The sequence below is a fragment of the Mustela lutreola genome, chromosome 16, assembly GCF_030435805.1.
Source record: "Mustela lutreola isolate mMusLut2 chromosome 16, mMusLut2.pri, whole genome shotgun sequence".
Lineage (NCBI taxonomy): Eukaryota > Metazoa > Chordata > Mammalia > Carnivora > Mustelidae > Mustela > Mustela lutreola.
This window is the reverse complement of record NC_081305.1, coordinates 56,275,440-56,289,532: the sequence shown is the minus strand read 5'-3', so window position 1 is coordinate 56,289,532 and position 14,093 is coordinate 56,275,440. Positions and strand designations below refer to the sequence as shown.

Below are 14,093 nucleotides of genomic sequence, written 5' to 3'. Positions count from 1 at the left end.
TGAAAGAATGGGGAGGAAAGGCCAAGGTAGGGGGCAAGGGTGGGGGGTATAGACTGTGGCTGCGGAGGGGTAAGGCGGGAGGGAGGGAGCGAGGCTGGCAAATGGGGGGTCGGACTGTGATGGGATGGAAGGATGGGGAGCCTGGGCATGGATGCTGGCCTCAGTGTGGGACATGGTGAGTGGCTGGGGAGGTGGGGGAGACTCAGGTCTGGGACTCAGGAAACATTTAGGATCTATCTACTGACCAAAACTACAGAAATGATTGAGTTGGCTTTCTTGAGAGAGACTGTCTCCCAGGCATTTGGATGTCCCTGAGGTGGGGAGACTGGGAAGGGGACAGAGAAGGACAAGATCCTGTCTGCGATGCACCTTGTTCATATGTCTTTGGTCCCCCCCACCTCCAGTCCTTTGCTTGGCCAAGCCATGACCCCATACCTCCTTGCCCCCAGAGCCCTACAGCCCTGCCGTGTGGGTAATGATGTTCGTCATGTGCCTCACTGTGGTCGCCGTCACCGTTTTCATCTTCGAGTACCTCAGTCCCGTCGGCTACAACCGCAGCTTGGCCACCGGCAAGCGTGAGTCCCCTTCCTCCATCACCTCCAAGTGCCCGGACCACAGATAGAACTACATTTCCCAACAGCCCCTGGGGTAGAGCAATGGCCTCTGGAGGCGCCAGAGGCCTTGGGAGCTGCTGGGAATCATAGTTCTTTCTGCTCCCTCATGGAGTAGAAGGGATTTCGGGTCCATATCGCCCTCCTGGCCCCCTGCAGGGCCTGGCGGCTCAACCTTCACCATTGGGAAATCCATCTGGCTGCTCTGGGCCCTGGTGTTCAATAACTCGGTGCCCGTGGAGAACCCCCGGGGGACCACCAGCAAAATCATGGTGTTGGTGTGGGCCTTCTTCGCCGTCATCTTCCTCGCCAGCTACACAGCCAACCTTGCCGCCTTCATGATCCAGGAGGAGTATGTGGACACCGTGTCTGGGCTCAGTGATCGAAAGGTGTGTGTGTTTGGGGGAGAGAGGGAGTTGGCTAGGGTTGGAGGTCAGGCTGAAATTTGGCACATGGGAGGTCCGAATTGGATTCCTGGGGGTCTTTTCCCAGGAAGAGTTCCAAAATGGTAGAAAAGAATGTTCTAGAAGAGAATGGTTATGTTTCACAATGGACTATTTAAATATTCGCAGGAGAAGAGAGTAACCCCAAATGTCCTGGGGGGGCAGTAGTGCCAAATGGAATATTCTAGATGAGTGCTTCTCTCGGAGTGTGATGAAGAGCTAATCTTTGAACTTTCTCCGGTAGAGATCAGTGCTTTTGTAAGATACAATAGAAACGAATTACGAGAAATGAAACATAAAATTGAAAACCAAGACATGCACAATTCAAACCCGAATTTTTATGTAGTTTCAACAGACATAAAATTATTCTGTCAAATTGTTCTAAATGCCCAGTGCCTGGCTGACTCAGTCGGTAGAACACGCAACTCTTGATCTCAGGGTCATAAGTTCGAGTCCCACATTAGGTGTAGAGTTTACTTTAAAAAGAAACAAATTTAAAAATCTTCTTTTTTTTTTTTTTTTTTTTTTTTTTTAAAGATTTTTATTTATTTATTTGACAGAGAGAAATCACAAGTAGTCGGAGAAGCAGGCAGAGAGAGAGAGAGGGAAGCAGGCTCTCTGCTGAGCAGAGAGCCCGATGCGGGACTCGATCCCAGGACCCTGAGATCATGACCTGAGCCGAAGGCAGCGGCTTAACCCACTGAGCCACCCAGGCGCCCCAAATTTAAAAATCTTCTTGAAAAAATTGCTCTAAGTGCTTATTCTCTTGATTTCTATACTTACCTCATTGCAGATCACGGTCTGTTCAGGTACTAGTGGTTTGCAGAGCACGGTTTGAGGTTGAAGTGGTTCACTGGATTATCATGACCTATTAGAAGGTTAAGAAATCAGTTCAGTGGATTGCAATAAGCATTTTTTATAGGATTTTATTAATTTATTTGTCAGAGAGAGAACACAAGCATGTCGAATGGCAGGCAGAGAAGCAGGTTCCCCGCTGAGCAGGGAGCCTGATACGGGGCTCGATCCAAGGGCCCTGGGATCATTACCTGAGCCGAAGGCAGACGCTTAACCAACTGAGCCACCTGAGCATCCCAACAAGCATTTTTTTTTGTTAATTACTTAGCAAAAATATGTCTGTACCTTTGTTTTAGTCATATACGCACTTGACACTGAGTCAGCACACACCATATGGCTATGTCTGTTGTTCAAAGAGTAAACTTTTGGGGCGCCTGGGTGGCTCAATCGGTTAGGCATCCAGCTTTTGATTTCAGCTCAGGTCATGATCTCAGAGTTGTAAGACTGACCCCTGCATTGGGCTCATGCTGAGCATGGAGTCTGTTTAGTATTCTCTCTTTCCCTCTGCCCCTACCCACCCCATCCCGGCGCTCACGCTTGCATGAGATCTCTCTCTTTCTCTTTAAAAAAAAAAAAAAAGTGTGCTATTTCTGAATGGATTTGTAAATAACAATTGCCTCCAGCTCCCCACCAGGCCAAACCCCACCCTTGGGACCTCCCATGATCCAGCAAGCTAAGGGTTAATGCCTGGCACATCAGAGGCCTCTGCAGCCCTTTTCAAACTCTGTAGCCAGTGCCTTTCCAAACTGGACTATGATCAGGCCATGCCAGTGTTAAATATTTCAGTATTCCTCCAGACTCTGTATGCATATATGTGTGCGTGCACGTGTGTGTGTGTGTGTGTGTGTGTGTGTGTGTGTGTGTGTACGTGTGGCTGGCTGCAGATGGATCTGCTGGGTGGGAGCAGAAGAGGGTCACGGTGAGCACGTTGGAGAAACACTTCTGGGCTGGGGTCCCTGCCAGTTGGCAGGTGTCCCCCAGAACAGAGCATCTGGGTCAAAGCTATTCTTGACCCAGATGGCCCCAGGGGGGCGCCCTAATAATTTCCCATTCTGCCCCAGTTCCAGCGGCCCCAGGAGCAGTACCCGCCCCTGAAGTTTGGGACCGTGCCCAACGGGTCCACGGAGAAGAACATTCGCAGCAACTACCCCGACATGCACAGCTATATGGTGCGCTACAATCAGCCCCGCGTAGAGGAAGCGCTCATTCAGCTCAAGGCAGGGTCAGCGCAGACTCGGGCTGGGGGGTGGGGGGCCGCCGGGGGCCCCAAGGATGCGGGCAGAGAGCCAGGGGCCGGGAGCCACTCATCAGCATCAGGTCAGCCAGGGGTGGTTCGGCCTGGAAGGCATGCCTAGGTCATTGAGGGTGGCAGTGAACGGCCCCCCCTTGCACAACCAGGGTCCTTGTGACACCTTCAGATGTCTGCAGAGACCCGGGACTTAGAGATTCCAGAACCGGATTGCCGGGGTTCAAATCCAGGCTCTATCTCTTCATGGCTGTGTGATCTTGGGCAAGTTACTCAACCGCTCTGAGCCTTCATTTCCTCCTCTGTAAAATGGGGATAAGAAAAGGACCCACCTCCTAAGGTTGTTGTAAGAATGATTATGGCTGTTATGATTGGGCTGTGTAATATATTATTTGGTAGCGGTAGTGCCAGCTCGCTGTGGACGCTTGCTGCTGAATTATTATTTTCATTATGATCATTAGATCTGAACCCACTGGAATGGATACTTGGATGAGGTTGTTTGGTTTTGTTTTCGAACTTCAGTTTCCTAAGTCATGAGGGTAAAATTAAGTTCAGACTCCAGAGTACCGACCAAGGTTACAACAAAGTTGATTACAGTGACTTTCTCCCTGCGCCTCTTTGATTTCATCATTCAACACGCTTCATTTATTTTCTTGGCCCCCTCGTCTATGCCAGGCAGGCTCCCTCCATTCAAGGGAGCTTAGGGTCTGGGGATGGGACATGAATAAGAAATGTACAAACGGAAGAATCAGGATGATCCAGAAAGTGATCATGAGCTAGGGTGTGACTAAACTGGGATATATTCACCAAGGTGTTCAGGGCGGGCCTCTCAGAGGAGGTGACTGGAGCAGAGCCCTGAGGGAGGTGAGGGCTAGCCTCATGGACTCACGGAGGCAGAGCCTTGCGGGCAGAGGAAACAGGGTGTGCCGATGGCACGAGGCAGGCGAGGGGTTACTGGAGGAACAGCAAGAAGGTCAACGTGGCTGAGGGGCCGGGAGGGGACGTTAGAGGGGAGATGAGAGTAGGGTACACGGGTGAGCCCTGAAGCTGAGATCAGGGTTGCATTTTCTTTGAAGGGCAGCAAGAAGCCATGAGGCAGGGAGATTTTAAGTAGGGAAGGGTGTGATCTGATTTCCATTCGCAAATGCCACCACCACCACCCCCGTCACGCCCCAGTGCAAGGTGGAGAGTGGATGGACAGACATCAGTGTGGTCCTTTGGATCACCTTCCCCATGTAGCTCACCCCTCAAGCAGCTCCTCCTTTTAGCACCTCTGTCTTGATTGGGATTGTTGAGCTGCAAGAAAAGAAACTCAGCCAACCGGGTGTAAGGAAGATGATTGGGTAAGCATCGCAATGCAGGGGCTAAGCATCGCGATGCAGAACTAGTAGCAGGAAAGAAATCTAGGCTTTGTGGGAATACCAGCTCTGTGCCAGGCACAGTTCCTGCACCAGATACCAATAGTCAATAAAAGAGGTAGGTCACCCGGATCCTTAGGACTGCTTAAACAGAGAGAGGTTTCTTTTCCTCTCTCAGTAAGAAGTCCGAGGCTGGCATGATAGCTCAAAGATACTATCAATGACCCAAACTCTTCCCATGTATTTGTTCTGCTAACCTTGGTGCCTAGACCTTCTAGCTCATTGTGCTTGCCTCATGGTCACAAGATGGCTGCTGCCCCGCCGTGGAGCCTATCTTGGTTGCAGGCAAGAAGGAGGAGAAAGAGGAAGAGAATGGATTTCCTCCTGGCAAGCCTTGCCTTTATACTGGGGCAAGTATGCCTTTCTGAGGAACTTGTGGCTGTTTCAGAGCGTGTGCCAGAGGGTCATTCCCAGTTTCAGAGGAAGCTGGGAAATTGGGTGTGTTGGCCTCCCAGGCTCTGTGGTAGACAGTGGCAGACGGAGAGGTTGCAAATGGAGATTGTGCCAGAGTCCCGGCCTTGTGGAATGTGTAACTGTGCCGCCAGACAGCCTCCCTCTTGCCTCTTTGCCTTCTCCAGGGCTCTACTTCCTCTCTCTGGACTTCTGGGGGGTCACAAGGTCTCTCGTCTCTGTCTCTCCCTGTGTCCTCTCTGTGTCCTCTTTCCCCGCGAGCCTCATTTCGGACACTGAGCCCCTTCTCATTAGTCACGTGTCCTTTCTTTCTGCCCCACTCCACCCCTGGCAGAGAACTGCTCTTTTCTCCTCTACCCTCCCCCTCAAAGCACCATGAACTGGAGGCATTTGGGGTAACAAGCTTTTCTTTTTCAACCAAGACTTTGGGCAGCCCGATGGCTAACGTTTGCAGAAGAGTACACACGGAGGCTCGCATACCTCATGTCCGACTATTGAAACTTTTATTGATCGTGCTAGCTGACCATTCATGAGGTTGGGTCCTCCTGCCTCGACAAATAGACCTTAACCAACAGAAAGGCTAAACAAGTTCAAGTTCGGGATTCTGCCTTCCAGGAGAGCACCTGACTCCTTGTCCTCCCACCTGAATCTGTCTGCTCGTCTCTCGCAGCTTCTCAAGGCCAAACGCATTCCTTGGCTCCTGGCCCTGGGTCCTTGAAACTCTTCTAGCATTGTCACAGCTTCTATTCTGACTGACCCTCCGCCCTTCCTCTTGAAAGGACCTTGTGACGACATTGGGTCCACCCGCATAACCCAGGCTAATCTCCCCATCCCAAGAGCCTTCATTTATTCACATCTGCAGAGTCTCTTTTCCAGTGTAAGATTACAAGTTCCAAGTATCAGGGTGTGGATACCTGTTTTTTTAATATTTTCAAATTTACTTATCTGAGAGAGAGAGAAAGAGAGTGTGCGCAAGCATGAGTGGGGGGGAGAGGCAAAGGGAGAGGGAGAAGCAGACTCTCCACTGAGCAGGGAGCCTGACCTGGGGCTCGATCCCAGGATCCTGGGATCATGACCTGAGCGGAAGGCAGATGCTTAACCAGCTGAGCCACCCAGGCGCCCCAGGGTGTGGATATCTTTGGGAGACCATCATTCTACCTACTCCAAGTTCCCAGAGCATAAATACCCAACAGAGATATAGATTCTGGGTGGGTACAACTCCTTGGCCCCAGGATTCCTCTGGAAAAGTTGGGTGGAGTGGGGATGCTCAGAAGCACAGAGTCTAGAATAGCAGTCCCTTGAGGGAGGTCTGAGATGGGTACTAAGTTTGGAGAATCCCAGGCAGAGGAGCTAGGACACAGAACAGGAAAAACTGTTTTTTAAATTGTGCATCCCATCCATCCATCCATCCATCCATCCTTTCATTTGTTCTCTAGAGCCCACCCATCCAGATCGTCCCATATAATGTTGGGGTGCTGGTGTCCCCCAAGCAATATTCTGGGGGTGTTTAACAGCACTGATTTTTAAAAAATTATTTTTATTAACATATAATGTATTATATGCCTCAGGGGTACAGGTCTGTGAATCATCAGGCTTACACACTTCACAGCACTCACCATAGCACATACCCTCCCCAGTGTCCATCACCCAATTACCCTATTGCTACCCTCCCACACCCCTGGCAACCCTTAGTTTGTTTTGTGATATTAAGAAGAGTCTCTTATGATTTGTCTCCCTCCCGATCCCATCTTGTTTCATTTTTTCCTTCCCTACCCACCACAGCCCCCCCGCCTCTCAAATTCCTCCTGAGAGATTATATAATAACTGTCTTTCTCTGATTGACTTATTTCACTCAGCATAATATTCTCTAGTTCCATCCACGTCATTGCAAATGGCAAGATTTCATTTCTTTTGATGGCTGCATAGTATTCCATTGTGTATATATACCGCATCTTTTTTATCCATTCATCTGTTGTTGGACATTTGGGGTCTTTCCATAGTTTGGCTACTGTGGACATTGCTGCTATAAACATTCGGGTGCACGTGGCCCTTTGGATCCCTACATTTGTATCTTTTTTTTTTTTATTATTATTTGACAGACAGAGATCACAAGTAGGCAGAGAGGCAGGCAGAGAGAAAGAGAGGAGGAAGCAGGCTCTCCGCGGAGCAGACAGCCTGATGTGGGGCTCGATCCCAGGACCCTGGGATCATGACCTGAGCCGAAGGCAGGGGCTTTAACCCACTGAGCTACCCAGGCGCCCCTACATTTGTATCTTTAGGGCAAATACCCAGTAGTGCGATTGCTGGGTCATAGGGTAGCTCTACTTTCAACTTTTTGAGGACCCTCCATACTGTTTTCCAGAGTGGCTGCCCCAGCTTGCCTTCCCACCAACAGGGTAAGAGGGTTCAGTTCCCCTTTCTCCGCATCCTTGCCAACATCTGTCATTTCCTGACTTGTTAATTTTAACCATTTTGACTGGTGTGAGGTGGTATCTCACTGTGGTTTTGATTTGTATTTCCCTGATGCCAAGTGATGTGGAGCACTTTTTCATGTGAGTGTTGGCCATCTGGATGTCTTCTTTGCAGAAGTGTCTGTTCATGTCCTCTGCCCATTTCTTGATTGGATTATTTGTTCTTTGGATGTTGAGTTTGGTAAGTTCTTTATAGATTTTGGACACTAGCCCTTTATCTGATATGTCATTTGCAAATATCTTCTCCCATTCTGTCGGTTGTCTTTTGGTTTTGTTGACTGTTTCCTTTGCTGTGCAAAAGCTTTTGATCTTGATGAAGTCCTACTAGTTCATTTTTGCCCTTGCTTCCCTTGCCTGTGGTGATGTTTCTAGGAAGAAGTTGCTGTGGCTGAGGTCAAAGAGTTTGCTGCCTGTGTTCTTCTCAAGGATTTTGATGGATTCCTGTCTTCCATTGATGTCTTTCATCCATTTTGAGTCTATTTTTGTGTGTGGTGTAAGGAAATGGTCCAGTTTCATTCTTCTGCATGTGGCTGTCCAATTTTCCCAACACCATTTGTTGAAGAGACTTTTTTCCATTCAACATTCTTTCCTGCTTTGTTGAAGATTAGTTGACCATAGAGTTGAGGGTCTATTTCTGGGCTCTCTATTCTGTTTCATTGATCTATGTGTCTGTTTTTGTGCCAGTACCATACTGTCTTGATGATTACAGCTTTGTAATAGAGCTTGAAGTCTGGAATTGTGATGCCGCCAACTTTGGCTTTCTTTTTCAACATTCCTCTGGCTATTCAGGATCTCTTCTGGTTCCATATAAATTTTAGGATTATTTGTCCCAATTTTTTGAAAAAAATTGATTGTATTTTGATAGGGATTGCATAAATGTGTAGATTGCTTTAGGTAGCATAGACACTATTTCTCAATATTTATTCTTCCAATCCATGAGTGTGGAACATTTTTCCATTTCTTTGTGTCTTCCTCAGTTTGTTTCATGAATACTTTGTAGTTTTCTGAGTACAGATTCTTTGCCTCTTTGGTTAGGTTTGTTCCTAGGTATCTTATGGTTTTGGGTGCAGTTGTAAATGGGATCAACTCCTTAATTTCCCTTTCTTCTGTCCTGCTGTTGGTGTATAGAAATGCAACTGATTTCTGTGGATTGATTTTATATCCTGACACTTTACTGAATTCCTATATGAGTTCTAGTCGTTTTGGAGTGGAGTCTTTTGGGTTTTCCACATAAAGTATCATATCATCTTCAAAGAGTGAGAGTTTGACTTCTTCTTTGCTGATTCGGATGCCTTTTATTTCTTTTTGTCGTCTGATTGCTGAGGCTAGGACTTCTAGTACTATGTTGAATAGCAGACAGCACTGATGGTTAAACCAGATGGTCCAGGGTTGGAATGGGAAGTACCCTTTACTTGCTGTGGGCCCTAGGCCAATCTGTTGAGCTTCTGAGCCTTAATTTTCGCCTTCATAATATGGCATCAACAATCCCAGCTGGTTATGAAGCAGCTCTGGGAAATAAAACATCAGGAACCAAGGTTCCTCCCTTGCTTCTCTGCCTCTTCCACTGGTTCCTGTCTTAGTCTATCTGCACGTTACCTTGGCCCCCAGCTTCCACGCAGCCTTTCAGCTCCAGGGTCCCCTGTGAGCCCTGGCACGCCTCAGTTCAATTTCACATCCTGGCTAGTGACATTGCAGTGGATCCAGCTGGGAGTCAGGTGTCTATTCTGGGGCCAATCAGGGGCAGTCAGGGCAGGGCCTGGTCACATGAGTTCTGGCTTGCCACACCCCTGCTCTGCTAGGGTTCTCAAAGATGAACTTTCCGGCACTTGTGAGCAAGCAGTCTTGGGATGCTCCTTCAGCTGCGAAGCCTGGTGGACCCCTTTGTACCCCTCCCCGGGCCTACCCCATCTGGAGGACACCCCCTTTCTCTGTGCCTGGCACCCTTCGCTTCACATTCCCAAGCCCTGGAACAAAATTTCCCTTCCCTCAAATGTCTTATAACCTCTCTTTAGTGGTTTTACTTGCATAGCACGACACTACCTTGGTGTTAAAAATAATAAGGCAAAGGGGCGCCTGGGAGTGGCTCAGTCAGTTAAGCGCCTGCCTTGGTCTCAGATCATGATCTCAGCATCCTGAGATTGAGTCCCATCTGGGGGAAAAAAAAAATCTCTGCTTAGCGGGGAGTCCGTTTCTCCCTCTCACTCTCCCTCTGTGCTATCCCTCTCTCAAATAAATAAAATATTTAAAAAAAATAATAATGAGGTAAAAAGAGAAGATTTCCCCACTTCCCCTCCTTATCCACTGTTCATGATTCCAGGAGTTTCCTCCAGCTTTTTTTTTTTCCCTAGAGCAGAGCTGGGGAGCCATATATGTAATTTAAAATTTTCTATTGGCCATACTCAAAAGAAACAGGTGATACTAATTTTAGTGAAATACTGTTTACCCCGATATCTCCAGTATATGACTACAATATGTGATATAAAAATTAATGATTTATTTTTTTATTTCATTTTTAAAAAAAATTTTATTTATTCATTTGACAGAGATCACAAGTAAGCAGAAAGAAAGGGAAGCAGGCTCCCTGCTGAGCAGAGAGCCAGATGTGGGGCTCAATCCCAGGACCCTGAGACCATGACCAGAGCCTAAGCAGAGGCTTTAACCCACTGAGCCACCCAGGCGCCCCTATTTATTTATTTTTATAATTTGAAGTATGTCCTACTCACAGCACATCTCAGTTTGGACTTGCCACATTCCAAGGGCTCATGGGCCACACCTGACTAGTGACTGACATTGTGGGAAGTGTCAACCCAGAACTCTTGTCTTTTTACCTTTTCATTTTTTTAAGTTCATTTATTTATTTCTTTGTAATCTTTACATACTACGTGGGACTCTAACCCACAACCCGGAGATCAAGAGTCCTGGGTTCTTCAGACTGAGCCAACCAGAGCCTCTTCTTAGCTTTCTTGTTCCTATTTCTTCCCTTCCTTCTTTTCCCGTCATTTCCTCCGTCGCATCCTCTTCCTCCTCCTCCCCTCCCCCTCTTCCCCTTCTTGTACTTGGACTTCTTCCCCTTCCTGATCTTCTTTGCTTGCCCCAGCCCCAGAGGTCATATAGGGGCTCCCCGCCTCCCCACCCCGCCAAGGATTGCTCTAACATTGGCTCCAAACTCCCCTCCAGAGAAGCTGCAAATTTCCTGTGCTTCTCAGACTCGCTCCGGCTTCAAGCTCCTCTTTGCCAGATCTAATTCGCTTTCTGGAGCATCTCACTGGCCCCGAGTGGGTCTTCCCAGCCCCAGAGCTATTAACCAAAATCAAAGCCCACCCCTTCCCTTAATCCCCGTAAAAGCCTCCACTAGCCTCAGACCTGAGTGTCCAGTGCTAGGTTTGGGATTGAGCCTGGGAAGCCGCTGTCCTCTGGAATGCAGTGTGGCTGTAAAGTTTTTTTAGTGGCCACATTAAAAGACGTAATAAGAAGCGGGTGAAATTAATCTTAGTAATGCATGTTACTTAACCCAGTGTATCCAAAATATTATTGGATCCAAAATAATACAGCATAAAAATGGTTGGGACCTTTTACATAATCCACCCCCCCACACACACCCCTCGGCTTCCCTTCCCTGCCCTTCCCTGCACGAAGCCGGTGGTGCATTTTACACCCAACACATCTCAGTTCAGACTCGTGGCGTTCAAGAGTGTGGAACAGCCACAAAGGCGTGTAGCTACGCTATTGGGCCGCCCCGTCTACATCCTGTAAATGCAAATTTTCCTAATGAACAATAGGAACAGCCCCCTGGGACTTTTTCGCTTCCGTGCTCACCCCCAGAGTATCCTCCCCAGGCAGCCAGCTGACTCATCTCTACCCCCTTGCCTCTTCTTCCCGTTGGGCCTCAGCCCCTCCCTCCAGGAAGGCCCCTGGGAATTCCAGATCTTCTCCCTTTGTTCCACAAAGCGGGGCAGCTTCCCCAAGCTCTGCCCATCCACCCCTACTCCCGGACAGGGACAAGCTCTTCCTTGGGAAGCCGAGGAACTGTCTTCTTGTAGTTCTAGAGCTACGTGTCACTTTCTCGGTCAATTTCCTCACCTTCAGAGAGCAAAAATTCAGACACTGTGTGTGTGTGGGGGGACCCCATGTCCCCGATCCACTTAGTTCCTGAGTTTTCGAGAGCAGCCCCATCTCAAAGAATGAATCCAAATCTCTCCTGCCCCTGACTTGAGAGAAGGATGGATATGCGTTTGTGTGTGTGTGTGTGTTTTGTTTTTGTTTTTGTTTTTCATCCAAAGGTCAGCCACAACCCCTGCCCTTAATAGCTAAAAATGGACTTGAGGCTTCATCTGTGTCATTTTTTGTTGTTGGGAGAGAACCTGCAAATCTTAAGTGTGAAGCTCATTGACTGTCTACATAACACGTGGCTGTTTTATATGACCAGATTAGGGTATGGACCATTTCCGGTTCCCCTCTGTCCCACCAGTCCGGCTTGTTTTGCCCCCACGCTCTACCAGGCTCGTTCATTCCTATATCCCACTGAGTATACCACTCTCTGAATACACCACAATTCGTCCATTCTACTGCTGGTGCACATCTGGATTGTTTCCAGAGTTTGGCCATTATGAATGCTCTACTGTGAACATTCTTGTACAAGTCTTTGGGGGATGTGCGCCATTCATTTTTCTTGGGTAAATCCCCCTGGGCAGAATGGCAGGATCACAGGGAGAGAGAGGCTTGGCTTCAAAAGATCCTGCCAGACATCCTCCAAAGTGGTCGTGCCAACTTACACGCCTACAGTGCAAAGTTCCCCTTGTCCCATATCCCTGCCAAGGCTCAGATCGTTCCTCTCTCTTTTCAATTTACTAGAGTGTTTATTATATATCCAGTTCTGCTCTAACTCATTTAATTAGTTCATTATTAGTTTTCTGGGGCTATTGTAAATTTGTTGCCTCATGGTTCTGGAAGCTAGAAGTCCTCTGGGTTCCTTCTCAGGGCAAGGGAAGGAACTTCCCTTGGCTTGTGGATGGGTCTCTTCTCCATTGTCTTCCATTTATGTGTCTCTTTGTCCAAATTACCCCTTTTTGAAAGGATACCTGTCTTACTAGATTAGGGGCCACTCTAATTACCTTAACTTGATTTCCTCTGTAAAGACCCTTTCTCCAACTGAGGTAGGACCTCAATGTTACAACTGTTGGGAGACCATAAGACCTTAGAGGTGAATATTATCATTCCCATTTTACAGATGAGGAAATTGAGGCACAGCCAGATCCCACAGGTACCGAGCAGCAGAGCTGGGATCTGAACCCTGGTCATCAGATTCTGAGCCCAGCCCCTCAACCACTACACTACATTGCCTCAGGTGGGCCGTGAAAATTCCAGAATTATCCTCTTTGTACCCCTTCCCAGCAGCCTCTTGGATTCACAAAGGATTCCTTGTGCTTCTCACTGTTACTTCTTGCTCTGATTTCTGCTTCTGCCGAATTCTTTTTCTCCCCAGTATTCCTTTTTACATTTTCCCCCCTAACTTTTAGTTCTATTTTTATCTGAGTTATACATCCACATAGTTTGGAAAGTCAAATACAAGATTTTTTTTTTAAACGAAAACCAACAGTCTTCCATCTGCCTACCCACCCCCCATTTTTCCCACCCCAGAGGAATCTGCTTTTACCTTATTTATTGTATCATCTTGCTGTTTGCTCCCCTGTCTCTAAATACCATGTTTGTGTGGCTACCTCTTGATTTTTCAATTTTAGGTATTTTCCATTCACTGCTTACTATGGAAGACACATACTCATACTCTTATTTAAATTACTCCAGCCTCCCACACTGTGATTCTGGCTAGATGAATATGCAGTGTTTACATGTTATGACTGTGTAAATGCTCCCACAGCTGCCACAAGTAGTAAACCGTGATTACTTTCCTCTCCCACACAATTCTTTGTTTTTCCTGGAGTTAATAATTGTCTTTTTTTTTTTTTTAAGTTGCTTAGTGGCTGAGTTTTCTTTGTTAATTCAAAATTCTCTGTTAACCAAACGAACCTCTTCTTCACATATTCATTCACATCACGTACTCCACTAATTTCATCATAGGGAAGAAGTTTCTCTCGTGGCCTCTGGCCTGCCCCATCTGCCACATAGCTACCATCTAGATCCCTTCACCTGCCCCCTGGTTTGGTTCTTGTCATATTCTAATTCTCACTCTTCCTGGGTTTTTCTCCCTTGTTCTTCTGAGCCTCCTGACAAAAAGCACATGGGGGTGGGGTGGGTAAAATTTTAGAGACACTGTGTATCTGAAAACATCTTTGGTCTTGATAGGCCTCCTGGATAGGTATAAAATTCTGGGCTGGAGATCATTTTCTTTAGAATTCTGAAGGCATCATTCCATTGTCTTGTAATTTCCAATATTACTGTTAAAATCCCAAAGTCATTCTGATCCATAAGCCTGTGTGTCACCCGCTTTTCTTTCCCTTGTCCTCACTAAGCTGACATTTCTCAGCAACAGCTTCATTTATTTTCATTAATGGATCTTTCAATTGTATTCTCATGACATTCATTCATTGATTTTTTTTTCAATTATGATTTCCCCCTTCCCTCCATTTCTCTCTGGAACTCTTTTTTTAAAGATTTTATTTATTTATTTACAGAAAGAGATC

General features: G+C 47.2%; 1 protein-coding gene across 1 annotated transcript in view; it reads left to right on the top strand.

The window, feature by feature from the left end:
* Positions 1–14,093, top strand: part of GRIN2D (glutamate ionotropic receptor NMDA type subunit 2D) — a 39,798-nt gene that overhangs the window by 16,856 nt on the left and 8,849 nt on the right. The window contains exons 9-11 of the mRNA XM_059151961.1: positions 450–575; positions 771–1,000; positions 2,971–3,131. Coding sequence (XP_059007944.1) covers positions 450–575; positions 771–1,000; positions 2,971–3,131 — 517 coding nt within the window. The remainder of the gene's footprint in view (positions 1–449; positions 576–770; positions 1,001–2,970; positions 3,132–14,093) is intronic.